Source organism: Athene noctua, chromosome 22, assembly GCF_965140245.1.
Source record: "Athene noctua chromosome 22, bAthNoc1.hap1.1, whole genome shotgun sequence".
Classification (NCBI taxonomy): domain Eukaryota; kingdom Metazoa; phylum Chordata; class Aves; order Strigiformes; family Strigidae; genus Athene; species Athene noctua.
In genome coordinates, this window is record NC_134058.1 from 3,308,284 (window position 1) to 3,335,573 (window position 27,290).

Here is a 27,290-nt window from a genome sequence, read left to right on the forward strand (position 1 = left end):
GTTAACTATTTAGCTTCTGTGTAACTTCCCTTCTTACTCTCCCTCTCTTCCCTTTCCCAAACTCCATTTCTCTCAACAGATGCTGTAAAAAAGCAAATCTGTATTCTGCTGTTTGATTTTGTGCTCAGATTGTTCATGCCTCAGTTTCCCTGAGCCACAGCTAATAGAGCTGTTGCTCCTGACCCACCCTGGCCACCTTTAACGTCCACAGAAGAACTGTGCTGGCATTATTAGATTACAGAAGGCATGGTAAAGGGGTTGTTAAAGCAAATCTGTTACTTGCTGACTGCATAAGGGACTTCAGATTATGTGATTGTCAACCTTTTATCATTCTTGGGCTTTCTCATGGTACAATCTCTGTGAAATTTTTGCATCACCCTCTGTATTTGTACAAAGAATGGGAATATTTGTTCTAGGCAGTGGGGTACTGATAAAAAATTTGCAGACTGTCCAAGTACTTCAAGATCTCCCTTATGAAATGCTTTTAGGAGATGTAGAACCTTTGGTTTTCTGTTAGTTTTAATAAACAGCCCACCCTCCTGTAAAGAAATCAGCCCCCACTGAGCCAGCCTCTAATGAGAGCTAAGGGAAAATGTTGTGTGGAACACAGCTAACTGGAGTGTAAAGCAGGAGTCCTGATGTATCAGTGTGTGGTGCGATGCTGAGTGCATATTCCAAGCCACATATTTTTAGCTCTACCACACACTCGTGTACAGTTTTACAAACTTCCCAGAAAAATGGTGATTTCTCTGAGATAATGAAGGGGAGGTACAGAATAGGGCTGAGGGGAGGGAGCAGGGAATGGGCATTGATTTAAATCTGCCTGGCACACGGGCCAGCTCCACTTATCAGTGAGTCTAATAGGAATGTGAAGAGAATAGGCTTGACAGCTCATTAGAATGTGATCCCTCCTCCTTTTTTTTCTTTTTTTTTTTTTTTTTTTCCCCTTTCTTGAAGTTGATGGAAACTCATTCAGGAAAGAAGTACTTATTTGCTGAGGTAAAGCACAAGCTGAGGAGGGTTTTGCCAGTGTGCAGCAGGGGAAAGGAGCAGCGACAAAAATCAGACGTGATCTCCACTCAGAGGTACCTGAAATCTTGCCTAGTGTGAGGGGAGATGAGGATGAAAAAGCCATGAGATTCTACATCCTGACAGCTGCTTGCAGCATCGGGACCTCCTGCTCATCGTCTCATTAAAGAAAAGCGAAGATAAACTCAGCTAAAGTGAGAGAGAAACTAGATTTGAGGAAACTCTCTGTTCCTTATGGACCTAGGTACATCCTCAGATTCTTTCTTTCTCCCTGTTTTAACTTCTATAATATGAGAAATTTATTTTCTCCTTAGAAGGCTGAGCACTTGGCTGAGCTGTGATGCTTCCAGCCTCTTCAGAAGAGCAGTGGCTGTAGCAACCTTGGATTACAGTTCTCCAGCATCTTGAAAGGAAAGGATGAGGACTTATCACTGAGGAAAGGGAAGTATCATTCAAGAGAGAATGGATGGAACTTATTCAAGCCTGCTTTGAACTGAACACAATGCCTCAAATGACAGAAAGTGAAATCTCCTGTTGAAGAGGAACAACCAAACAACCCCCCTAATGAGTTTGTATTGTCAGCCCTGGCCTGAGCAACTGTTGCCCTGAGCAATTTGACTTCTCTAGATTTCATAGTTGAGTGCATTTTAAACGAGTCTGAAGACTTATTGGGGGGGGGGGGGGAAGCGACACTTCAAGGTGGGTGGCAGGACTTTCCAGGGCCTCTTGTATTTATGTAAGCTTCAAGAGGCTGAATGAACTTACCTCTTTCTTCGAGTGAATCCAGATTTTCAAACAAGTTTATCTCTACCATTTCCATGTGTCCTGCTTGAACAGAGATCTCTCCAGCAACCAGCGCATCTATGCATGCTGCTCATTTGACATTGCATAGCCCAGAGGACCATCTTTAATAGTTCTAACTTTTTTATTTTTTATTTTTTTAGAGAGAAGTCTGTGTCTATTCCTATTATTCGTGGTGAAGGTTTTTGTGCTTGGAGAGTGCCCTTCCTGACTTGGCCCCTCCCTTTTCAAAATGAAGGGGTGCACCTGGGTATTAGTGGCAACTTTACTTTGTCAGCAGTTTTGCCTCTTCAGAGTTATGGCAGCAAAGAGAGAGAGAAAGATGAAGAAAGAACCTAATCAGCATACAGAGCCTTTCAATGCTACCCTCTCAAACAGTGAAGAACTGCATGGGCATCCCAAGGTAGGTGCTTATGTGTTGTCAGTGCCTGACAGAACTTATATTTGGCAGTAAGGTGATGCTGGTTCCTTTTTCCAGTGATTGAGGCAGTCCTGACAAATTCTATTTGATTTTTAAAGAGAAATGTTCTTTCTTTTGCCTTTGCATGATTTATTTCCTAGCTTACTGAAGCAAACACTGGAATACTACTATTTATAATTTATTTTAGAATATGCATGACTGAAATGCCAGTCCCGTAGTAGGTGATTAAGTGTAAAGATGTTTTGGAGTTGTAGTGTGTGAAAACTATCCTGTTCAGAAACAACCAATTCAAAAAAAGGCAAGTGGGCTATCACAGTACAGTAATGATGCTGGACTATTAATGTTTCTCTTGCAGGCAAACCCTTTGCTCTCTGAAATGTTGTTTCAAAACTTTCTCAGGCAAATACCACAGTAGAAGCATCTGAGTATGCCTGAGCTTTCTCTGCACTGCACCTTCCACCAGAGAGGCTGTGGTGATGGAAAATTACAGATGAGAAATTTTTGGTGTGGTCAGATGATCTTGTTTAAGGTGATTGTAGCTTTTGTAGGAAAGGATTTGGCGTGATGCTAATCGTGTGTAAGACTGTGTGTATGACACCTCACTGGCTGTAGCTTGCTAGGCTTAGTGAGTGAGTTTTGCAGGGTAGGATCCTTCCAGTTACATGTCTGGGAGAAACACAGCAGGCTGAAAGGTGCAAAAAATTTATCAGGGCCCCCAGAATCCTTTAAGATGAACATTTGCATAGAATGCTTGGGAGTAGGAGAGGGGGTTAGGGAATTAAAGGCAGGTCCTAGGATTAGGAGTAGGGTGAAATGGAAGGAGGAGTGCAACACTGAGAAAGAAGGGAGTCTCTCCTATCACACAGCCCCTTCTCTCTCTCTCCTCGCCTCTCCCCTGCTCACACAAAAATGTCCCTTGTCTCAAATGGAGGTGACCTCTAAAACATGACTTTGATCACAAGCATTAGGGATGGCAGTCACTATAGCAATAGAGGAACAAACCTGTCAAAAATTGGGGCATGGCAGAGGGGGCAAGTTAGAACAATTGGGCTGACATTCTAAATATCCTATTCAATGGTATTGTGAGAGTAATTGGTTAAGGTTGGGCAAGTCTGGGAAACAGTCCTCTATATAAAAAAAGCTGGCTGCTGTACTTAAAGTTATCATTAGGGGACTGTAAGCAGTGTTTCTTCAGCTAATATGTTGTTGTGTATTGCAGGGCTCTTGTCAGGACAGGTTGTGTACATGCTAAATTCTTGAGGTGCTTATAATCCATCACTTTGTTCCACTCTCTCTAGAACTGCTTCACTCTGCTTTTACAAAAGGGGTCAGATACATATCTGGTGCAACTAAATTTTGGTCTATTCTGGAATTAATTTGGCTTGATGTGAAATGTATTGGACCGCAATCAGAATCTATTCTGATTGCAAAAGCAAGCAGAAACTTGGTCCAGGTTAATTCTGATACAGTCATACATATGTTACTGCTAGAAGAAACACAGTACTCATTGGGAGGCTAGTGGGCATTCATTAAAACAGACATTGTTTGGAAGCTGCAGTTTCTGTGTTGAAATACTTTGCTTTAAAATATCCATGGCAAAGGTTTGGCTCCGCTAAGAGCTGGCGAGTTCAGTGAAGGCAGGTTCTGTTTAATAAGGATAGGACAAAACCAAGTCTTTGATGTAATTGCTTACGAGCTCTGCTTGATACTCACTCCCACATTTTGCAGTGTGTACTTCTCTCCTTGGAACCTGTTTGAGACTGAAGTCCAGACTCTAGTTAAGTATTGTTTCTGAATGTCATGGGTGACTCTACTGTATTTTATATTCATATAGCAGCTGCTAAACTAAGGGATTATTTTACACATACTGTAAATGCAGTGCTTAAGAATTGCCACCGTTTCTTGGGTAAATGACAGTTGCCATTTACAGCAAAGCATCACAATTTGTATTGACTGAGGGAAGAAATAATGTAATAGGGAAGTTATCCTTACTAAACCTGTCGAGCTAAAGGGAGGTTGAAAGCAGGTCTCTGTGGAAGACTGATCTCTCTGAGCCTTGAGGGTACGTCTGTGAGCAGTTTTGTTTCATGAAAGGATGCCCTGCACAGGAAAGTGAAACAACAGCAGTGTCCTGTTTCATTTCTCTACGGCACATAACAGGAAAGATGGAATTTTTGTGGCCTTGTGCAGTAAAAATTAAGGCTCTGTTTACCTTGGAGGACTCTGTGGCCAGCTGGTAGGTTTATCAAAGCAGAAGGAGCAGGGAAAGAAATATTACCTGAGAGCAGTGATTTTTATTCATACTGTTGAAAAGGTAGATAATGTTTTCCTTCTAATTAAGCAAAACAATTTGGGAGTAATTTCTCTTGGGAATTCTTTTCAAATAGAAGTGAAGAAAGCTCCACTTAACATTCACAGTGCATGAGTCATGTGGTGAAACCTCTACCTAAAACAGGGAAGCAGAAGTCTCAAATCTCCTGATAAACTTGGTATTTCCAAGGAAATAGAAGTGTGTTGGGTGGTGGTTTTTATTTTTTTTTTTAAAAAAAAAGGTTTTTCCAGTCATATCTTTGCTGAGTTTCTGTCAATGTGATGTGCTTGCCAAGCACGTGAGGTTTTTCTCCTCTGACACAGATGGACTAAGAGAGAAGAACCTGACTGATGGATGCAGAGATTTTCATCTACTGGACCTCTTACCTTGTGTGTGGCTGAGTACCTGCAGCTGCCACCTGCCAGACTTGCCTTCCCCTTTCCAGGCACAGACCTTGTCTTGCAAGATGTAGTATTATACTAGCAGGGGTTCAGCAGTAGTAGAGCGTCCAGTGGCTGTATAGGATTGACACTGATCAGGAGTTGCCATCTGATACCTGAGCAGAGGGAATAAAGATGGAGCCAGACTCCTAGTGCCCAGTGAAAGGACAAGAGACAGTGGGTACGAGTTGAAATACAGGAAAATCCACTTAATCATTAAAAAAAAAATCTTTACTGTGAGGATGGTCAAACACTGGACAGAGAGGCTGCGGAGTCTCCATCCTTGGGGAGAGTCAAAACTCCATGGAGAGACTGTGTATGAGGCCCAGAGGAACTTGCTCTAGTTCACCTGCTTTTGAGCAGGGAGTGTTGAACTAGACAAGCTGTGGATGTCCCTTCCAACTTCAGCTGTTTTGTGAGCTGCTTTTAGGCTTAGTTCAGCTTAGGCAGCATCCTAACCTGGGGAAAATTACTGACTCAGTGTCCCAGTGAAATTTCAGGGATGATTTGAAGTCAAGAGGATTTTACCTTCCCTGGAATTCCTGCAAGAAATAGTGCAATGTTTTTACTTTAGTTACCCACTCCATAGCCAAAGAGTCCTTGAAATTTTATTTCCTTGGTGATCGTTCTGTCTCTGTCAAATGCCTAGTGTTAGTTCTACCTGATTTGTTACTTAAATCTCTCTGAATCCTTTCTTTGGGGCCTTTTGCTTCCAACGGAAAACAGCAGCTGGTTCAGTGACATTGTGCAGATTGCATTCCTCCTCTTTAAAGAGATTTCAGTCTTAGCCTGAAGTGTGTGATTGCATGTGTAATTGGTATCTGTTAAGGCCATAGGAGAGACTGGGCTGGGACCTATCTGTAGTAGAAGATGTTATCTTTCATGGTTTTGTATCTGTCATCATTGTCAGTCTGGCTCAGGCATATTATGAACAAGAAGGGTTAGAACAAATAACATGCTTCCTAGCAATTCCTTGTGGCCCAGGTAAATTCATGTTGGATTCATACATCTGACTCAGCATATCAAGTAATTCAGTGCTTGGTCTCATTTCTCAGAGCTGTTCGTAAGATGTTTAAATGTCATTATTAAATGATGTAGTCCTACATCAGATGTGGTTTTGAGTGCTAAGTGCGTTGTGTTACACCTGTTCCAGGAGTGCTGTTCAGTTCCTCACCTTTTTGTGGTGTCCCTAAAGCCAGACTTTATTGGTACATCCAGGGTGGCACTGGTTAACATTGCAGTGCAGCTAACACAGCAAGAAACATCATGTTCTCACCCAAGGTAGCTCTTGCTCACAGGAACTGTTCCATTAGATTCATTAAATTCGTTATGGGTGTGACCACTGAAGGCAGTTTGTGTTTAAGTGGGAGGGAGAAGCTTTTTGAGATAGCCTTTTAGAGGAGTGAAGTGTAATTTTTCAATCACAAAACATAGTGGGAATTTAGGTAGGAATTCCATTTTGTATTTGGCCAAGATACCAAACTTAACACTTCTGCTCTAGGGAAAATTCTTGAGATCTCTAAAAACCACAAGTGGTCAGGACCTTGGTTTTACATCTCATTAATAACTAGGACTGTGTATAACCGTAAGTTATTAGCAGCTGACATAGGATTTTTCATGCTAAAAAAAAAAAAAAGGGTGTCTGTCACTTTTTAATCTGTTCCAAGTAAAATACACTACTGAAATAAATAATTTGTTCCTGATTTCATTATGAAGCTGACACTACTCTTGCTGGTGTAAATCAGGTGTAATAACATAGAAATTTCTGGATTAAGTTAATTGAAATGCTTGGCCAGGTCCATTTTGTGTCTGGCAACTGCTTAACTATTAAGCAAAGAATTCTTAAATATAATTCCATCACAGGTGGACAAATACATAGATAATTTTGCGCAAAAGTTGCAGGGGAGTAATTTCAGGCATGAAGACTGTGAACTGGAATGGTTAGGTGTATGTTCTTGGACACACATCTCTGGCTAATTGCAGGTGGAAAGGATGCTGTCCCCTCACAAAATAGTAACCTTTGCATGCTTTATTTCCATCCTGTCCCACCCTGCAAAATGCTTAGGTGTGCCTGAGAACACTTTGAGATGCTTTTAGGTGTACAGACTTGCTCACAGATCGTGTTGACTTTTTTTCTTTTATTCATCCAGACTCTGAAACTCCTTTTATCCCTCTTACTTTGGTTTTTAGCAGAGATGCAGACTGGATCCCAGTGTCCTTGAATTTCAGGAAAGTTCAGATACAGTTCAGAAATTTCTCAGGATCCAAACTCTGCTACTTGACAGTGGATTTCTGCTAGTAGTTTCTTCCATGCTGGCTGAATCTTGGCCAGAGACTGTGTGTGTCTCTGGGCAGTGCGTGCTGTTCTGAGAATTAGAGCCAGAAAGAACCGCAGGTTCTGCTTGTGTACAGCAGTCTAAATTACAGCTCAACTTGTCTTTTATTTTGAGGAAAGTTAGGGAGAGAGTGGGCTAATTTCTCATTAGTGTTGTAAATCATTCTGAAGTGATAGGTGCCATTGTGTTCGGATTCCAAAGTAATGTTATAAGACCTGATTGGAAGTTCATTGAAAATTGCTGGCAAGGCTGCTGTTGATTTTGGAGGTACTGTTTCAAGTGTGAAGGAGGAAGCCTGATTTCACTGCAGTTAACATGAGGATTCCTCCTGACTCCTGTAGGTTAGCTTTGCTCTGCAAACAGCACCCCAGGAGAGACAAGTCCCCTTTGCTGGGATTCCAAGGCTGTTTTCAGTCCTGACTGATACCTGAGTTGGCTGCAAGGTCTCTCTGGCTGCTGGAGGCTGCTGCTGCCAAGAAAAATAGAGGCTTGCATGCTTATTGCTGGGATTGCTCATGCATGCCATAGTAATTAAATAATAATACCACAAGGATGGAACATTCATTTTAACTGTCAATCATCCTTGTGCTGGAGAAATCGGGGAGTGCCATGACTGTCTTGTAGAGGGATTTGTAATTTAAGCAAGCCACTGGAGAGGTATGGGAATTTTTTTATTATTTTTTTAAACTTTAGGAGATTTTAATTTATTTTTCTGGGATGTGCCATCTGGATTTCTTTTTTTTTTTTTTTTTCTCCCTAACAAGATGTCTGCTCTGGCCTGTTTCTTCACAGCTGGAGCTCTAGAAAGGCTGAGGACATCTGTTTGTCTTCACAGTTAATGGTCAGAATCTGTCCCTGATTGCTGGCTTCTGCTTCTAGCTGGCCTGGTTCCTCATTTTTGCAGTGGAGGGGAGTTTATGCCTGTCTTGCAGCCTGGTGGAAACCAGGAAAATTTGAATAGTCTCTTCCACATCTGCAGCAAATGCTGCATCCCAGTTCCTAAGACTCCTATCTTGTTTGCTGTATTCTGGAGACTTTCCTGCCACCACAGCCCTTTTTGAAGGATGAACTGATTTTGATTCTCTTTTCTCTGCAACCCAGCTGCTCTTTTGCTGGCTTCTGTTACAGCACTGAGGGAATACTCCATCCTGCCCGAGTTGGGTGCTTCTATTAATAAGTTGCTTCCTTCTGTTTTGTGAACTGCACTGTAGCTTTACCACAGACCTGCCAGTCCCAGACACTGGGACAAAAAGACATCTGCTTCCTTTGGGCAAAGCGTGGGTAGGTTTTTACCGGCTTTACCTTGATGAGCTTTGTAAAATTAAATGCTCATAAGAGACCTCGGGGTGATGCTGCACCCACCTGTTTTCAGATGAAGTGGGGTAGGAAAGAACTAGCTTTTCCCATCAGAAACCATTAAATCTCCATGGAACTGATAAATATATTTCATGTTGATTGTAGAAATAAGCTGCACCCCGTGTGCTGTTCTAAGGACTTTTGCAAACTTTATGAATGGTTGCCTCTGGGCTTGATGTTTGCATGTTAGAATAGATGGAGAGGCTTGCACCAAAGGATCTTCTTGGCCTGTCTTTGACTACTTACGCTTTGCAAAAATCTGCGGTCAATCCGTCTGTGGGAAGATGATGTTTTAGTGAGGTGACTAATCTCACAATACCCAGGACTTCCTATGGTGCTCCGTTGCAATTAGTTTTCAATGGGATTTTAGAAAGCTGTGTAAATTCTGGGTGCAGTAAGTCAAAAAGGTAAATAATAATTTGGGTAAAACAACCTAATAGAACCCCTTGACTAAAGATGCAATTTACAGCTGACTGTAAATGTGGCTATAAACAGGAAAAGGTCTGTTCAAGACTGATTTTAGTACAGAAATAATGAACTAGATTGTTATGAACAGTTTGTCTTGTGATGCATGCTAAATTTGAGTATTGGGGGGAGTGTGCATAACCATAACTCTGGCTCTGATCAATTATAGTCGAATGCACAAATGATATGGTGAAATGTCTGGGGATATCCTTGCTTTGGTTCAGCGCACAGACGCCAGCTACTCTGCAGCCATCTATCTGGAGGGGAGGTGAAGTGGACTGCCTGGATGGAGCAATTCAAAAGGAGCAGATCGTTCTGTGGGTTGTGTCTGAGCAGTAAATCACCTCAGATTATTTGTTGAACAGAGCAGACGGAGTTGGCTTCGCAGAGTTTGAGATGTATGTTTAACACATACCTTTGCTCCGCTCACAGCACAGCTGATTACTGGGGAGCTGCTCATATTCTGATGGTTTGTAAACCATTTGTTGACCCGAGCTGTTTGAAATAAATAGTTGTGATCGCATCAGCTCAGAAATCTGTGGACAAGTACCTTGTATTACACCCATGTGTCTGGAGCTTTCCACGCTCTGCATCAGCTTAGAAGCACCGACATTCCTTATAACCTCAAGCTGGAACTCCAGCAGACTTCGAAGATTTATTTTGAAACTATTTAAGCTGCATGGATTTTTCATAGCGGATCACACAGACTGTGGTCTCTTCTCCTCAAAATGGGCTTGCCCTGATGTTTCTAGCTAAAATTTGCAATCTCTGTGCAATTCCTGTTGCTCTCAGACAGTGAGATATATTACAGTTATTGGGACCTCAGCTCCACCTGCATTCTTAAGGTTAATTGTTTTCTACGTGCTTCTGCAGACTGCTTGATAAAAGGGAATTATGCTTATAAGTGGTCCTAGAAATGTTATTAAAACTCAGTATGGTTCTCTGAGAAGTGGCAAGTGCTTTAGGGAGCCAAGTGAGACAGGTAATGAGCAAACATAGATGTGTTTGCTGACTTGGATGCCCTGGAAGCACCTTCCAAGTTCACTGTTAAGGCCACGGAGTGTAGAGCTGTGGTGTGTGAGCTGTGGCACAACTGTCTAGTGCTGTCACACTAGTTGGAGCTTAATACCCAGGGGGAAACGCTTTTAGATCTGAGAAGTGCACTGTTGACTGACTTTGCTTCTATGCTTTTTCCACACCCATCTTGTTTTCTTTCTCCTGAACGGTGATAGATCAATATTGATTTACCTAAACTTGTAATGGTCTAGGAATCATGTCAAATGTCATTCAACCCACTACTGCCTTGTGTTGCTTTCCTGCTGGAATTCTGATCTGTACATGTTCTGTCTCACCAGGAGGAAAAAAAAAAAAAAAGTTTTTTTGAATGAATTCCAAAAGTTTACAATAAGCATAGGGTGGTTTGTTTGTTTGTTTTAAAGATTTTAAGTGTTCGTTGCAAGTTTTTCCTCTCTGGCTTTCTCATTAATGGCTCTGCATACTTAAGCATAGTTCATGAAACTCTGGGGGGATGTGTGCTTCTCTCCTCACTGTGATGGACATTTGGGAGGCTGATGTGCCAACAGATTGGAATCTCCATAGTCAACAGTTAATTGCTCTTGATAAGAGCATGGCGGGGTATTGGTAAGCAATGATTTCTGGTGCCTTTTTAAAATTTAAAGTTAGAAGTTCATTCCTAGCCTAGGACAAAACCAACTGGCATGGCTAGTTGATTGGTCACTTCTGGTTGTCTCCGGGAGGTGAGTAATGACAACAAGGGAGTCCGATAGGAAATGGATCCCAATTCATAAAGACAGATCCTCTCTCCCATCCAGTCTGTGTTGAGAAGGGATCCAGAACTAGGCACTGCAATGTCAAAGCTTCCCTAGATAATTCCTCTATGGCCTCAATATACTTGCAGAACACAGGAATGGGTGAGGTAGTTAAATGGACATCTTTTCTGTGATCAGACATTGACTTTGGTTTTCACTGTGAATTGTGGGTTTGGTTGTTGTTTTTTTTTCTCTGTGTGCACATTTGTCACTCTTCAGCCTGTGATTTGAAAGTTACGGAGCATTTCAAGGTTTTCTGTACGTTTTAATCTCCCTGTATTGCTTGATTGATCCAACTGATAAGTGTCAGATGCCAGTGGTAAACAATCTCTGGCATCTGGGCAGGTTTTCTGTGGCATGTAATGGGACTGTCAGAGGGCTGAGAGTCTCAGCAGCTTGAGAAAGGTCTCTGAGGTACCCTGGCTCCCAGATCATGGCTCTTACTGATCTCTTAAGCAAAGGGAGCTGGGAGGCCCAGTAGGTGATAGCATATTAAGTTATGAGAAGGCATTTTGTTCTTTTAAGGGCAGCATCTTCTGGCTTGCGGGACATCTCTGCTGGTAAGATTAATCTGTAACTTATAAAGAAAAAAATCTTACTTTAATGGGACTCAGAAAGACTCTGAGTGTCTTTCCTGCACTGTGTCAGAACTCCGACTGAAGTACTATCCTGCATTTGCAATGCTCCTATAAATGAAGACAAAAAGTGGCATGTTACTGGATAATCCAAACTGAAACGCTTGTTATGGAACTGTAAAATCCCATTCTATCCCACCTTCAATGCCCTCCCAAATGCAGTATGTTTGGATCAAGGATGTGGTTTAGACAGCAGACAACAGTCTGGTCTGGAAACTACATTCTCTGAATCCACGTAGTGGCCAAAGAGACACAGCAATGTCAGTCTTTGTTCTTGTTTCTCTTTAGATCCTAGAATCTCCAGATCCTCGAATCACAGATCCACGGCGGACCTGGATCTCCTTTGTTCACCGCCCAGACGATGGCAATACCTCTAAAAGGAGATGCAAAGGGAAAGACAAGAAATTAGTAGGTTATTGCTAGATTGCCATCAGCTAATAAATGTGCCCTGTGGATTCCCTTCTTACTGCTGCTGTGCAAGGTGGCTTGTGTGCTTCAGCTTTTGCCTTCCTACCCCAAAGTGTGCTGCGTATTCATTTATTTTTAATTTCTCCAATTATTTTGGAGAAGTTTGAGACAATAAGTGCTATGTGCTTTGTAAGATAAGGTATGTGAATTCCACTGTTGACATTCATTTTGTTTAAACCAGCTGTTCCTTGGACAGAGCCTTTTTTTGTTTTGTTTTGGTTTTTTTTTCTGCTCAGTAGAAATAAAATTAACATTTTTTTTTTCTTCCACTAGATAAAGTCCAGGTATCTCAAAGGATATATTAATCAAGGTGTGGACAAGTCGTTTATTTCAAATTAATGAGTTACTTTTAATCTGCTACTTAGACAATCTTGAATGCTTTTAATGATTTCCTTTTATTTCTCAGTGAGCCTGTAGGCAGAAGTGCATCCATGCAGGTTTGCTGCAGTTTAGTTGAGGAAACAGGCACTCCCTGGGAACAATATACATCAATACAGCATTGATAACACTATTGCATGTTCATACCACTAGTTTAAGGCTTAATGTGTGTGTGCCAAACCTTTACAGGCTTTGAATGAACCATTTCATTTTTTTACCCCCCCCGAGAGCTCTACTGTCACACCAAATATTTGTGTATGTGATCATTGTGTCTGAGCAAGATATGTTAATAATGTAAAGTGTGGCTAGATGTCTATTCTAGTTAGCAGACAGGCAGAATAAGAAGCTCAAAGGCCAGTATCATGCTTTGGTGATACAAGAAGGTACAGAGGCAGCAAAATTAGTCTTGTGCCTGTTGTGCTTGACACCATATATATGTACTTGAAGAACCAGTCAGTGTTTACCTGAGCAAAGTTTATCTTCCCACATAAAAATGTGAGTAAATTCCAAGTGCTGGCTGGAGAGTTGGTTTAAGATTTACTGCATCAGCCCCGTAGTTGAACTGATAGTGGAGGGGGCTGCTCACATGGCTGACAGCCCTGTAGAACTGGATCATGGCTGAGAGAATTTTTGGTCTGGCAGTGCAGTTGCCTGGTTCCAATTCACATGGTGGTTTGTTTTTTTTTTTGGTTACTTCCTTAGCGTGGCCTTGTTGGGCCCCCAGGACCTCCTGGTCCCCAGGGACCTCCAGGAGCACCTGGTGCTGAAGTCACCCGGGAAGTCCTTCTGCAGGAGTTTAAGGAGATATTAAAAGGTAAAGACTGTAAGAGCTTTGTGCTTTTGTGATCTGCATCTTTTGGTAAGCACCATGACAAATAAAGAATTGGCTTTGCAAACGTTTACCTTAAAGCATTCCCTTACCTGGCAATCAAAAATTTGAAAAAAAGTTTTCCCGGTGCTGCTTAGTTCAAATTGAAGAATTAAGTGCAGAAGTCTAATCACACAACTGATGGCTTCATAGGCCAGGTTCTTAAACTAAGTGTTTATTTTCCTCTACTTCTTCCTTTCTTCTCAGAAGCCATTGAGCGTCGAGCATCCCTGGCTATTTCAGCCCATCCTAGCCAGCTGCCTCCACTCCTGCTCTCCTTGGAGGAAGTTTCACCCCACAGACGTGTAGAGGAGGCGTTCCATTGCAAGCTAAAAGGACAAGTCATTGTAGATAAGAAGACCCTGGTAGAACTTCAGAACTTCCAGTCGGTGAGAAGGGATTACAGACTGAACCTGTGCAGCTCCACAAGAGCCATTGCACGTAGATCAGCTGTAGTTCCCCTAGTCTGCAAAGCTGCTAGGTGGCTCTGTAGATAAAGGTGTTTCCTAAAAGGGCAGACTAATTCCAGAAGTTCATCTCGGGCTTGGATGCTATGAGTATAGCACTACCTCTTTTGTGATGGAGAGAAGTAGGATCTCACAGGGTGATTTCAGCACTGAAAATCAACTGCAGTAAGATGGACATTCACCTTTGGGTCCTCTCCTTCCCGACAAACCCAAGAGGCAGACTTTCTCCCTCTCTTGCAGCCCAGCTGAATCTCATTACAGTTCTTACTGAAGTTCTGACAGGTCTGTGCAAGAGAGGGCTGTCTCACAGGTCCAAACAACAGTCAGTATTTTTATTTCAGTTAATGATGAAGAAAGACTTGTCCGTGTTTGGCATTAGTCTGAAGGATCTGTTCTTTTTTTTTAGTGCACACCCTGTTTAATTCCAGAGTAACCTTCAGATGTAGAAAAAATCAGTAGACAACCATTGGTTGTAGACTTGTGAGCCCACATAAGAGCCATCATTTTGTTAGATGGGCCAGTCCTGATGCTCAAATTCTTTACATAATTTTTATAGAAGACTGTTGAAAGTTACCTATATAATTTTGTTGTAGTCATGTTATAATGACAGGCACACCATCCTGGGATGCTGTAGGGCACTATAAGCATGGTTACAAGCAAGCTGTTGAATTTGATGTTAAAACTTTTACTGACCATTTCTGAACCAGTTGCAAATAAGATCTGAATTTGAAGTGTAATTGTTAGGCAAACTAATAGCTAAAACCAAATAGTTACTTGGTAATTGAGGAGACTTATTTTAGACTTTGGAATCACAAAGATTGTCTAAGAGCACAAGGCCTTCAGATACACGGTTGCTTTTGTGATGTGTCCAGAAGAGTTTGAAGGGTATGAACAGGGAGTATGGCTTTTCATCAGCAGGGTTTGCTGACACTGTCCATGTAGTAAGGTGCTGAGCTTTCTGCCCAGCTGTACTGAGTCCCATTTCTGAAGAATCTTGTCCAGCAGATCCTTTTCTAAGGAGTAGTTTTGCTGCTAGGACTTCTCACAGCTGCAGGACTAGAGGCAATGGTTATGTTCTAAATGGGGTGCTTTCCTGGATCTTTACCAAATACACTTGTGGAAGCCTGGTGTGACAGCTCTGTGGGTACTGGCACAGAGGCAAGATTGTACTTGAAGTGTGGGCAGGGCTAGAGAGATCTGCTGCCTCATTAATTAGGAGGGAAAATGTGAATAAAGACATCTCGGCAATGGGCGCGTAGGCTGATGCTTCCCATGCTTTGTTATCATATTCCTAGCTTCTTTCTAATTGCTTCTGACCCTGAAGCTGATGTGGGAGGGCTGGCAGGCCTCTGGGTGCCAGCTTTTCATTTCAGCTTTGGGAAAAGTAGTGTCTGGTTTTAGCTTGTGCTCTGATATAGGGGAGTTTACCAGGGAGGGAGACAGTGGATGCTCTTGCAAAGATGAAAACATTGTCTTTAAACAGTCCAAGGGGGATGGGGAGAGAGAGAATTTCCCTTCCTCCATTCCATCAGTTTAGTAGTGTGAAGAAGCCAACAGTTTGATACTTCTCAGTGAGATAGTAGGGCTTGACTCTAACTCCTGCATTTGGACCTTACCCAAAGCATTTTGAGATAGTGGAAAGAACCTGTGCTGAGAAATGGCCTATCACTTCCATACTCTGTCATTTGAGTATGGTGTCTCAGTCACTCTGACCTTGAGTACTGAGAGAGCGTGATGGTTTTCTCATCCTTCCATGCCAAATTTCCTCCAAGAACATTCCCTCCCACTCTTCCTCTTGGTCTCACAATTTCCTTAGTATCCGAAATGAAACACGTCATACTCCTTTCCCCACGCTTCTTCCTCCTGTATCTTACGCTTTGAGGTTTCTAACGATTTCCTCTTGTAAAAGCTTTCAGAAAGGTACTTTACACAGCAGGAATTGAAGTAACTGCAGCCTCTGGCAGGCCATGGAAGTGGGATTTATCTTGAGCCCCAGAACATCACTGCAATCAGATCATTTAAGGCTGAGTTGGCCTATGTGCTTTTCATGGTGCAATATCCCAGAAGGTGTCCTGGTGTCTCTCTAGTACCTTGAGGTCAAGCTACGTGTCTACCTTTTGGCAGTTGAATTTTATTGCTGCATCCCCTGTGCATTGTGGTTGCCGTGCAGGCTGGGTTATCCTTTTCTTTAATAACAGATAAGTCAAGGCATTGCTTTCTGCAGCATGTATCACTGAAAAGCTAAACTGACAGTTCACATCTCAATTCTTCGTGTGTGGTTCCTATTTTCCACCTGGAAATAAACTATGGAGTGTATGAGGGAGATGAACTGAGGAAGAGAAGCTGACCTTGGTCTGTGCAGGATGGCTGGACGCTAACTTTTTTGTTTGCTTTTGGTCCGGCTACTGAAATAGCTGTATGCAAGTAGTTAGATTCTCAGATATAAATCAGTGCAGCGTTTGAAGCAGATAGGTGAGTGTGCTGCTGTGAGGCAGCAAATGCAGCAGGGAGCTCTAATTGGCATGGGGTTTAATGGAATATTTTGCCCAGAGACCTCTCCCTGCATTGTCTATTTCCATCAGCAAAAGAATAACAAAGCCACAGAGGGCATGAAGAAACAGGAATGTTTTATCAGTGATAATTTACTGGTGCCTAAAATTGCCTTCCATGCTCAGCCAGTGGTTTTGGAATTATGTTGCTGATTCTGCTAATAGCTGTAACAGGAAAGGAATGAATTAACTATGCAGTATGGTTTTGCACATACAGGGCTTAGATCGGCTCTTTCAGTGAGGTAAATCAAAAATAGCCTTACCAAAAATGATGGTGTAGTGATAGCATAGGGACAGGATCAATCTCCTTCTGTAGCCCTTGCTGTTAGGTTGGCTGTTACTGTCTGTGGGTGTACACGTAAAGAAAATAGAGCTCCTTTTGTGTGTGTGTATGTGCACATAGGCACACATCAGTGCACACTGATAAAGGTAGAGACTTAGAAATCACTGTACGAAACATAGTTGTTCTGCAGTTCATTATTAGTTTTCCCATTATACATAGATCATCTTCAGAGAAATGCCACTGCTGTCGCACATGGATATGTTTTCACCACCACATGCATACACAAAACGTTTTCTAGTAAAGTTCTATCAAATTTAAGACTACAGCTAGATCTTGGTAAATAAATAATTACTCCTTTGTGAGCCTCGCCTGGGATTTGCTGAATAAAGGCAGGTTAGTCATTTCACTCCTTCTACCCTGTAGTAACTCTCTAAACAAACACCACCAGACCCAAATATTTGCAGCCTTACTTCCTTTCAAAGAGAAAGCTAAATAAATTATTTCTACCCTGCGCTGTGAAAGCTGGCAATATCTGGCTGTGATAAACCGGAATGGGGAGGCAATTAAATTCCTTCTGATACTTGAACAAAGGCATTCTACTATTTTTTTTTTTTTAGTGTAATAGCACCAGTGGTAACACTGCTACAAATTTCTCCGGCATGTCTCAGGTCCCTTTTTCCATCTAGTATTGGAAACCACACTCAAATATTGGGTTGTTAGGATTGCTCAGTTATGCATTTGTGCATGTTTTAGGGATATAGCAGTGTGTGTGCCTCTACAGAGTCAGATTTGAACGGTTCTTCTGTCCCATAAGACCGACGTGGGGCAAATCTGTCAGGACAGCATTCATGGGAATGTGTTCACACTGCACAGAATGCCCTTGCGGTGGAAGCAGAGTCTGACTAATGTGCTTTCTTGGCCCATTGAAACCACTCCTGCTTCTCCCCAGCTCTAGCCAAATTCATATGAGGCAGGCCAAAGCAAACAATAAACATTTCTCGCGGAGTTTATTTTAGTCTGAGTCAGATAATCTGCTGCAAGTTTGACTTAAGACTGCTTTCTTGCCATGAGGAGAAGCTGCATGCTATTTTACTAGGTTTTTGCCTATTCTGTAGAATCCAAGCCTAGAACAAAATGAAACTAAATACGGAATCTGTAAGAATCCAAGCAGTTGCTCTTCAACAGTCAAAGCCATCTGACATAGACCTAAAGGGGGTAGAAAACCTCTGGAGATCCATATGAGTGTCTCCTCTGTACTTGTATTACAAAACCAGTGTATAAGGTTCCAGGTTTTTAAGCCGGGAGACACTGTTTGGCCCCATCTAGGAAGTCTTTGGGAGAAATAGGGACCTCCTGACTCAATTAGTGGGAGATCTTGTGTATCAGAACATCAGGGGAAGCTAGAGGCCACTAGGACCAGCAGAGCATAGGGATTCAGTAAGGACGGTCTGAATCAAGGTGAGTTAGAAGAGTTTGGTAGTGAGCAAAAAGGGCATTTTCACGTCTCACCATTTTGCCTCTTGTGGGCAGGAAATGCTGAGAGCCTGCCCTTCTGGAAGGTGTGTTGTGGGGAGACAAGGCCTTGCAAATTTTTTCAGTTTTGCTCTGTAGTTGTTGAGGGTGCTGAGGACTTGCTCAGGATCTGCTTTTCTTATCTTACAGCCTCTGGCCAAAGGAGCTTTTCTCCGGGGGACAGGATTAAATCTGGCAACAGGACGTTTCACAGCACCTGTGTCTGGCATCTACCAGTTTTCAGCCAATGTCCATGTTGGTGAGTGTCGTCCCCAGAAACCTTTTCTGTACAGCTTGAGAGGTGCAGGAAGGAGAGAGCTCTGTGGGTCCTGTTTGATTTGAAGCATGTGCAATGGCAGCCCTTTGCAGTGAGCTCTCTCTTTGGTACCATGACCCAAACCCCTGTCCTTGGAGCTGGGTGCTTTCACAGCCACAGCAGGCTGCTCCATGCAAACCAAACAATCCTTATGGAAGATGAGTTTAGGGACCAGATATATTCATGTGCAGAATTATGGCTTTCCTCAAAAATTTAGAAGAAATGAACATGGTGATGTAGAGCTGCATCAGGGCAGTTTTGACTGTGTTTTATCACCAGTTGTTTCAATTTTGTTCAATGGTTTTAGTCAGTCGGTGAGGAAGTATTTTATAATCCAGCACCAGAAGGGTGCTTTCCTAAGAAGCTGTGGTGGGTTAACCCTGGCTGGATGCCAGGTGCCCACCAAAGCCAGTCTGTAACCCCCCCTCCTCACCTGGACCAGAGAGAGAAAATATAACAAAAGGCTCAACAGGGAGAGATCACTCACCACTACCATCATGGGCAAAGCAGACTCAACTTGGGGAAGAATTAATTTATTGCAAATCAAATCAGAGTAGGATAACAAGAAATAAAACCAAAACCTTAAAACATCTTCCCCTAACCCATTCCTTCTTCCCAGGCTTAATTTTACTCCTGATTTTCTTTACCTCCTCCCCCACAGTGGTGAATAATACGTTATCCCAGAGGTGCTACCACCGTTGCTGACAGGCTTGGCCTTGGCCAGCCATGGGTCTGTCTTGGAGCCAGCTGGGGTTGGCTCTGTCAGACATGGGGGAAGCTTCTAGCAAGTTCTCACAGAAGCCTCCCCTGTAGCCCCCTGCTACCAAAACCTTGCCACACAAACCCAATACAGAAGTCTCAAGGCTACTGGTGCCTTTGTTAAGCCAAACACCAGCAACTGCTGCTCTGTTATATTTCTTCCACTGCTTCTGTGCTTCCACTTCTCTGTTATATTTCTTCCTCTGCTTTCCCCAGACCACAGTGAGTTGAAGACTAAAGTCCAGCTGCGAGCCAGAGATAACGTCCGAGTGTTGATCTGCATTGAATCGCTGTGCCACCGATACACGTGAGTTACTGCCGTGCTGTCTTGGCAATTATTTTTCTCAGATGGGCCAGTGTTTCAACCAACTGTGGAAATCAGGTTCACCAACAGGGAATTTTCTATGAAAATGCTTGTAGAACGTTTCTGAAGAGAGTGATGCCATCTGGCCCTTAGGTTTTATGTGGGTGTTTTATTCTGATTTTTTAACCTTTCAGTGCTAATTTCTCTAAATAGCTAAATATTGCATCTGTTGAGAGAATTGTGAATGTAGCCAGCTGAAACTGGAGACAGCTAAAGATGCTGAATGCTCAGCTAACACCATAAACATACCGAGTGAGAGAATGTATTGGGTTTGCAGAGAAATGTTTTAGTTTTGTGACAGAGTTTGTTAGTTAATTTTTATCATTTCAGCTGCATCCTGAATGGATCACAGCATCTCGCTCTTGTTGCCATGGAAGTGTTGGAGTGATGAGGAGAATGAATAGGTGGAAAAGAGAGGCAAATGGGTCCTGAGACAGAAAGTGCAGGGCTTCTATACAGGTACATGATACCTTCCCACAGCTGCCTTGTGGAGCTTCCTCAGAGAACCATGCTGAATTGTTCTCTGCCAGGATCCATTAGCAAAACTCTGCTAAAGAAACACTTTTGTTAGGCCGTGGCAACCTTGTGTGTTGCTGCTTATGCCATGGGCCGTGGCATCACCACACTGTTGGCTGCTGTGCCTCTGTCATCCTCTCAGCTGCAGCATGTAGATGCCCTGTGTCTCGGAGAAGGCCAGCTGGCTCAGGAGAGGTTTGGCAAGATTTGCTTGTAGGAAGGGGCTGGGGAGCCCCTGGGCTGGGCTGAGTTGCACCCAGCAGAGGGCAATGCTGCTTGCACAGTGGCCACCGCCTCCACTTGCAGCTCAGCCCTTGTCCCAGGAGGAAAAATATCTGTACAACGCTGTGCAGATTTTCTCTGCCTGCCCACAGCTCTTCCAGTGCAGCTGTAGCAACACCCTTGCAATAGCACCGCTGAAATATGTCCATAAAACCACTCCACAGGTGCAACTTAAAACCCACAAAACCATAAATTTGCTGCTCGACTGGCTGCTTCAGCCCTCACCTTTCCTGCTTCATGAGTCAGAGTGCTGCCAGTAGGACTGACCTCTCCACAGGCATTTCAGTTTAGAGGCTTTATTGGTGGGTGAATTTGCCATGAAACCTCGCATAATAAATAAACCTCTCTTAGGTTTCATTGGCCTGTGGGAAAGACACGATTGGTATCGGAGTACTCATTAGTAACTAGGGTAAGAGGGAGCTGTATGCCACTGACCTGATGGGAAATCAAGGAGCTTGCTGACTGGGGCAACTGGCACCTCCTTGGCCTTGTAGACTGTTTTATAACATTCTTTTATGATTGTAGCACTTAAACTGAGGCAGTGACAGACTGTCTGCAGTCACAATGTCAGCAGAAGTGGGGTGTAACTTCTTGCCCCTTGAAAGAATGCTTTATATTCTGATAAAGCTGCAGAACTTGTGGGACATTTAATTTCTGGCACTTGTGAGAATTCCTTTAGATCATGCTAAGAATGGACCTCAGCCTGATCTTGAAATCTGGGATGCATGTGGACAACGAATAATTTTGAGACAGCCCAGGCCTTTAATCGGAGGGGTGGAACAGGTATGAGTAGGGCAGAATGTTACTGTCCTTTTAACAAGTAGCTCTCCCAAACTGCCTTTGCACAGCGCAGATCCCTATTCCCTCTGCATAGCAAAGACCAGTTAGATTCAAGGAATCAAATTTTTATCTTTCTTCACTATTAGTGCTTTTTTCTTTTCACCTACAACGATCTCCACTTATCTTGGCAATTTCATCAAGAACAGGATTCATGTCCCTAGCCCTTGGATTCCTCATGAACAGGGACTGCAAATTCCACAGAATCTTTTTCTAGGTGCTTTTGGAATGTTGAAAGATATTCCCCATTGGGATGTGGAAAAATATTGACAGTTGGTGGTGTTGACCTGATGATATTTCAATAAAGATGTGAGTGTATGAGTGGGTGAGACTTATGAAGCACCGTAAGGATTTAAATTGATCCTGCAGATGTCCAGAGTGAAAAGCTGTTCTCCTATCCTGATCACCACTCTACAGTGTCTTCAGTTAGAGAATCATACAGAAAATATAAATCCCACTTAAACCATTTTTTGCAAAATAAATGAAAGTTACAGTGGTGAGTTTTTCTTCCTAAGGATTCCATGAGCTCCCAACTGATTTGATTAAGGCATCTCAGAGAGAACAAAGTGTTTTTCTTCTGGAAGGCTCGCTTCTGTCTCCAAGGACAGTGTCTATCTGTGTCTGTCTCTCTTTGCTTTACATTCAGACAATCTTACAGTGATATTACTAAAGAATGAATGTCAGTCTCTGATTGCTTTCAGTGTGACTTTAGTCTTGCTTCCCTGTCCTGGTAAATGCAAGCACAAGCATTACCTGAGTAAGAAGCTTCCCTGTGGGCCACAGAAGCTACTATGCCTTCCTCATTGCAGGGCTTTTGAGCTGAAAGCTCCGAGAAAACTCTTCTGGTTCTAGCTGGGATGTATGAGCAACCTCTGTCACATACAGCCCAGGCAGGTTCATTGGGATGTTTTGAGATTAACTTGCTATCTGAAGAATTTATAGCTACATTCTCCAAAGAACAGTAACAGTAGAAACATTTTTTTTTTTTCCTTAGAACTGACCCAGATGTTAATTGTTTAGATAAAGCTCTCTGATGTCTGACTCTTGAGTTTTCATCAGTTGTCCAAGGTCATAATTTATGCTTGGTTGTGCTGCGAGGCTGCCCTGAGTTGAGCAGCAGTGGGAGCAAAGCAGAATCAGCACTGGCTCTGAGAGGCGAGGCATCTCTCTCTCATATGGTGGGTGAGAGTGTGACTGGTCTGTGGCATGGAGGGAAAGTGGGTGGAGGGATGGGAACCTGTCTGGACAGACATTCTGCTGGCACAGGCTGAGCTGCTACCCCTGCTTGTGGAATTTCCTGGGGATGGCAGCGTACACAGTCATTCATTTGAGGGAGCTGAAAGAGCCCTGAGGGCTTTCGGCAGAGAGAGATGGAAACTCGGAGGCAAGGAGACAGTTGGAGTAGAAGAGATTAATGGTGGGAAGTTCCCACCCAAGTTAGGCTTTTGGCAGGGTATGACACACAGACTGAGCTCCTCAATCAAGGTGGTGCCAAGTGGCTTCCTCTCTCTGGGCCAAATTGCCCCTACTTTTTATTTCCTTGCAAGGGGGCTGGAAACAGCACGTCTGCACTTGTTGGGTTCCGTCACCAGCACTTCATGGAAAAAAGGGAGGAAAGGGGTTGGTTTTCTCAGGAAAACAACCAGGTCTGCTACCACAGGCTAAGCAGATTCCAGAAGAAGCAGCCACTCATGGAGCTCTGTGCTTTCATATTGCTTTGGAACTGAGTTTACATGGGTTGTTCTGATTGTTGACATCTCAGGCACCTCCTTTCACCCTGAATCCTGTACAAAGGAGCCAAGTTAGAACTCTGTAAACAGAGGATGCCACAGAGAGCAGCTCTCCTACAGCTTGCTACTGCAAGGAATATGATGGCTAATTACGACATAATATTAGAAAAGAACAGTGCTTGAGGGGTGATCTGGACCTCTCCCTTGAATTTTAACTGAAGGACAGTGTTGGGCTATGTTCTTTCTTGCATTGTTAAGGTGAAACAGACCTTTCACACCTTGAAAATGAATGAACCGCTGGTGGCAGAACGCGTAGAGCCAGCTCTTTGCGGAGTAATAAGAGTGTAAATAGTGTGGTGGTCAACAAACTGGGATAACTGGTATGCAGATAAATCTAAAGGGCACATTTAGCACGTGTTCAAGGGTGGGGAAGAGACTACAGGACCATGAGAAAGGCCTTTGTGAGAGAAGGCGACTCCCCGTTCCTGCCTCTAGCCGGGTTTCGCATTCACAATCCTGTGTGCTCTGTAGGTTTTCCCTTGGACACTCTGGTGAGGACAAGATTGTCCGGTTCTCTTTTCAAAGCAGCTGATCACTGCTAGAATGAAGTCAACAAGCCACCTGCTTAGTACCGACGGGCACTAGAATCACCCAGCCCTATTTCTGAGGATGTCATGAGACTCTCGTCGTTCCACGTAAAACTGTTGTGGCTGCCTCAGGTGTTTAACCTGTTTATTTTTCTTTTGCTGCTGTTCAGGTCTTTGGAAGTCATCGCTGGTCTGGAAAGTAACAGCAAAATCTTCACTATCTATGTACATGGCCTACTGCAGCTGCAGGTGAGCCCGTGCAGACTGGAATCACTGCACCAGTTTGCTTGGCAAGCTGTGGAGTTGTTTACTGGCAAGGCTGAAATCTTACCAGGAGGTGGGGAAGTTTTTATTAACCTTCTTTCTAAGGTTAATGAAGTTAAATGCCTTACCTGGGGTAACTAGAGAAGATCTGTGGCAGGAACAGGAGTAAAAACCAGACTTGTCTTGCACGTTCTGACCTTAAGAAAACACACAGAAATACACCTACAGAAATAATCTTCCCTCTAAGAAACGACAGTAAATATTTTTCTTTCTCATATCTCCCCTTGCATTGTCAAGATGGCAATTGTATTTCCCATTTCACAGAAGGGAATCTTAAGCACAGATGGTCACTTGACTAGTCACCCAAAAAGATGCTAGTGCAGTAAGGGCCTAGTTAAGCAATAATCTCACAGTTTCACTACAGAAAATTTCTTCCACCAAGTCAAAACTGGAGTGCTGCAGTAAAAATGTTTGGTCAGATTCTGTTCCCAGGAGCCACAGAAAAGGAGAGGAAGCTTCCGTGCTTAGTTCATGGTAGAAATGTTTTTGTTTTTTTTTTTTTTTTTTTCTCCTTTAACACTGGGATGGAGTGTCAGATATTTTCCTTTCCTTCTTGTTCTCTCTGCAGGCTGGCCAGTACACCTCCATATTCGTGGACAACAGTGCTGGAGCTCCCATCACCATTCAGAATGGATCAGATTTCATGGGCATGTTAATGGGTGCGTAACATCACCTGCAGCAGTGTAGCAGGGAAAGACATGAATTAGAGCCTTGCAGTGTATATTTGACACAAGAAACCTTTATTTTGACTCTTGAAGACTGCTTCCTCTAACTGTCGGCATCTTTCTAAACAAGCAAAGAGCCTTTCCCTTTACCAGTAAATCAGCTTGCTTTCAGAGACTACTGCTTTTCAAGGTCCACACCAGTTCATTCATCGTAAAAAAATTGTACTTTTCTAATTCAGAAACAAACTCTGTACTATTTAATTTGTGCTTCACCAGATGCTAACCGAACAATACACTGAGATTTGGAATTTGTTACATTTATTTTGCAGTAGCACTTGTAATCAGCATGTCTTTTGGGATTGATTGTGGGGTGTTTGAGTTTGTAAATGAAGGATTGAGAAGGAAAGTAAAATAGTAACTAAATTCTCTGTGTTGTGGAGGAAGGAGACAAGGATTTGCTAGCAAAACTGCTTTTCTTTTTGTATAATTGTAAATGGTATAGGCCCTCTCTCATGTTCAGAATTGGATGTATTTGACAAGAACTATGTTGAATTCTCAGACAATGCCTGCCTCACAGTTGGGAATCCAAGGTCTGAACTCTTTAATTGTGGTTCTTTACGTATTTCCTTGATCTTACTGATGAAGCTGAATACCTCACTGCCTGAGCAGTTTTGTTTTTATGAAAAGGTAAGGCCAATGGCACCAGTTCTGGCGTGAGCTCCCTTACTTGTGTTCTTATGTTTTAGTAAGATTACACACGTGGTTTTGGACTGCATCACATCTTCTGAGGTGCCATATAATCCTTTGTAAATGTGTCAAATGCATGACACTGGGTGTCAGAAGGCTGGCAAAGACAGTGAGAAGCCTCAGATTAGCTGTGTCACCAGTTTGGTGCTTGTTGAACTGCAGTGAAATAATGGAAGTAAACAGGGGCCAAGGCTTACTGCTGTCAGGTGGCCAGGGTCCTGGGGAGTCTATTGGAGCTCTCCTCCGAGACTGAAAGTGCTGTCAAAGACCGTCCAGTGAATGTTTTCTGGTTTTCTACAAATCTCACTGCAAATGTAAGCATGTGAAATTGAACCCCCAAAGCAGCTTTGCATATAACTCCAGGCTATAAACTCATTTTTAACAAAATAAAAGGGTGTTGACGTATCATGGCGTTAAGGTGTTGCCCAAGAAGTGATAACACCCTTGTGATTAGAAAAGCTCCCCCCACTCATCTAATGTACCCCTGTAGCTTTCCCTTTCAACTGGCCCTTCTATTGATTCACCTTAGCTGAGGAACTAGTTGTGTAACAGTATCATAAATAGATGATAGCAAGGCCCAAAATGGGGTCCAAGATACTTGTTCTTGAATGTTTGCAGTGAGTGGAAGATATCCCTTGTATAGTGTTGCAGGTTTTGATCAACTACACTGTCTTCGTGCAATGAAAGCAAAGACTGCTGAGGACAGCAGAAGGCATGGGGGAGAACAAAAAAAAAAAGTCATTTGTTGCTGGGTCTGTTGTTCAGGTTGGTATATGATGCTTCTGGTAACACTGCTGTTGAGTTGGTGGGGTTCAAAGATGTCTTATTTCGAGAGATGTGGAAAAATCTGCTGCAAAACAGGCATGGCTGAAACTTTTTCATCTCTGTTATAAATGCCTTGAGACAGATCTTTAAGGGTACTAGATGGGTTTTTTTCCATATTAAAGTGATACCTATTGGAGGAGGAAGGAGAGGGTATGTTACACAAGTAAACACAGGTAAATTCGAATTTCTAGTCAATGGAATGCATTTTTTTAATGTGACTATCTAAAATATAGCAGCTATCAACGGTTATATATTCATTCTTACTCCACAGTACATGCCAGAATTCCTACGGATTTTTTTTTTTTTTTGGTAGTATATTTTGGGGAGAATGTACTTTTAAGCATAAACTAAGTTCTCCGCTGGCAGAGGGGAGCCCACAGCTATTGGCAGGTACAGCAGGGAGCAAGAGTGCTCATCCCTGGAGCTTCGGAAAGCAGGTGACACCCGAGTAGCACTGAACCCTACCAATAAAGGTTGGCTGTTTACACTGGGCTTTGATGGAGTAAGTGTAATTGGGGCAAGTGGCCTGTATCCTGGCATGTATTACTATACTGTACTTTGTGAATATTTGTAATAAATTGGGCTGTTCCATGCATGACTTCCAGCAACATAATCGGAGTGTTGTGACATTCAGCATATGTTGTTATATCTGTAGGGTTTTTTTGAACCAAGTCTCACTGTTCTTGGTAAATCAGAGTTAAAATATTTATTTTGTTGTAGAACTAAAAATGTTTTTCAGACCTTGTTTTGGGATTTGTGACTTTTTTTTTCCCCCCCCTTCCTTGCTGTGCTTTACTCTCATGTTTGTCTTAGTAGGAGATGAATTGTTCTGCCTTTATACCTGTTCTTCCTTATTTATGTAGGAGTGCTGTCCTGCCAGCTAGAAGCTGTCTCAAACGTGTAGTCAGACAGTCCTGAGGAACACGCAGCCTAAATGGTGAAGGCTTCAACCTCCCTCACTTCTCTCCTTGGAGAGGAGTAAGCCTCCACCTCTGGTGCCTGGAAGCCACGTGCCTCTCTGCTCTGGCCAGCAGAGAGAGAGCTGCTGTCAGACTCGGCACTGGGGAAAGAAGCCAGACGAGCAGAGGACACAAACATTGTGGCTCTTGATGTGTCCCGAGCTCATTATCACCACTGGAAAGTTTGTGGGGCTATTGTTCAGCTCTTCTTATCCTCAAGATAGAGGGTTG

The 27,290-nt window shown here is 42.9% G+C and overlaps 1 protein-coding gene across 2 annotated transcripts; it reads left to right on the forward strand.

Annotated features, from left to right (window-relative positions):
• Positions 1–968: 968 nt before the first annotated feature.
• On the forward strand, positions 969–26,778 carry C1QTNF12 (C1q and TNF related 12). 2 transcript variants are annotated; one of them, XM_074924761.1, is made up of 10 exons: positions 969–1,273; positions 1,344–1,474; positions 1,978–2,233; positions 11,912–12,031; positions 13,172–13,283; positions 13,545–13,726; positions 18,299–18,407; positions 19,440–19,530; positions 23,710–23,788; positions 24,432–26,778. In XM_074924761.1, the coding sequence occupies exons 3-10, from the start codon at positions 2,063–2,065 to the stop codon at positions 24,528–24,530; spliced, it is 963 nt and encodes a 320-aa protein (XP_074780862.1). In that variant the 5' UTR covers positions 969–1,273; positions 1,344–1,474; positions 1,978–2,062; the 3' UTR covers positions 24,531–26,778. The 2 variants fall into 2 exon arrangements, with proteins under 2 accessions (XP_074780862.1, XP_074780863.1); XM_074924762.1 differs by lacking the exons at positions 969–1,273; positions 1,344–1,474 and having other exon boundaries at positions 1,756–2,233.
• The last annotated feature ends 512 nt before the right edge of the window (positions 26,779–27,290 follow it).

Bases quoted from the DNA above. Each gene is read 5' to 3' on its own strand.
- C1QTNF12 (XM_074924761.1), top strand. From the start codon at position 2,063: ATGAAGGGGTGCACCTGGGTATTAGTGGCAACTTTACTTTGTCAGCAG. The intron at 12,032-13,171 runs GTAGGTTATTGC...TTACTTCCTTAG, and splicing joins AAGGGAAAGACAAGAAATTA to CGTGGCCTTGTTGGGCCCCC. The intron at 23,789-24,431 runs GTGAGCCCGTGC...TTCTCTCTGCAG, and splicing joins ATGGCCTACTGCAGCTGCAG to GCTGGCCAGTACACCTCCAT.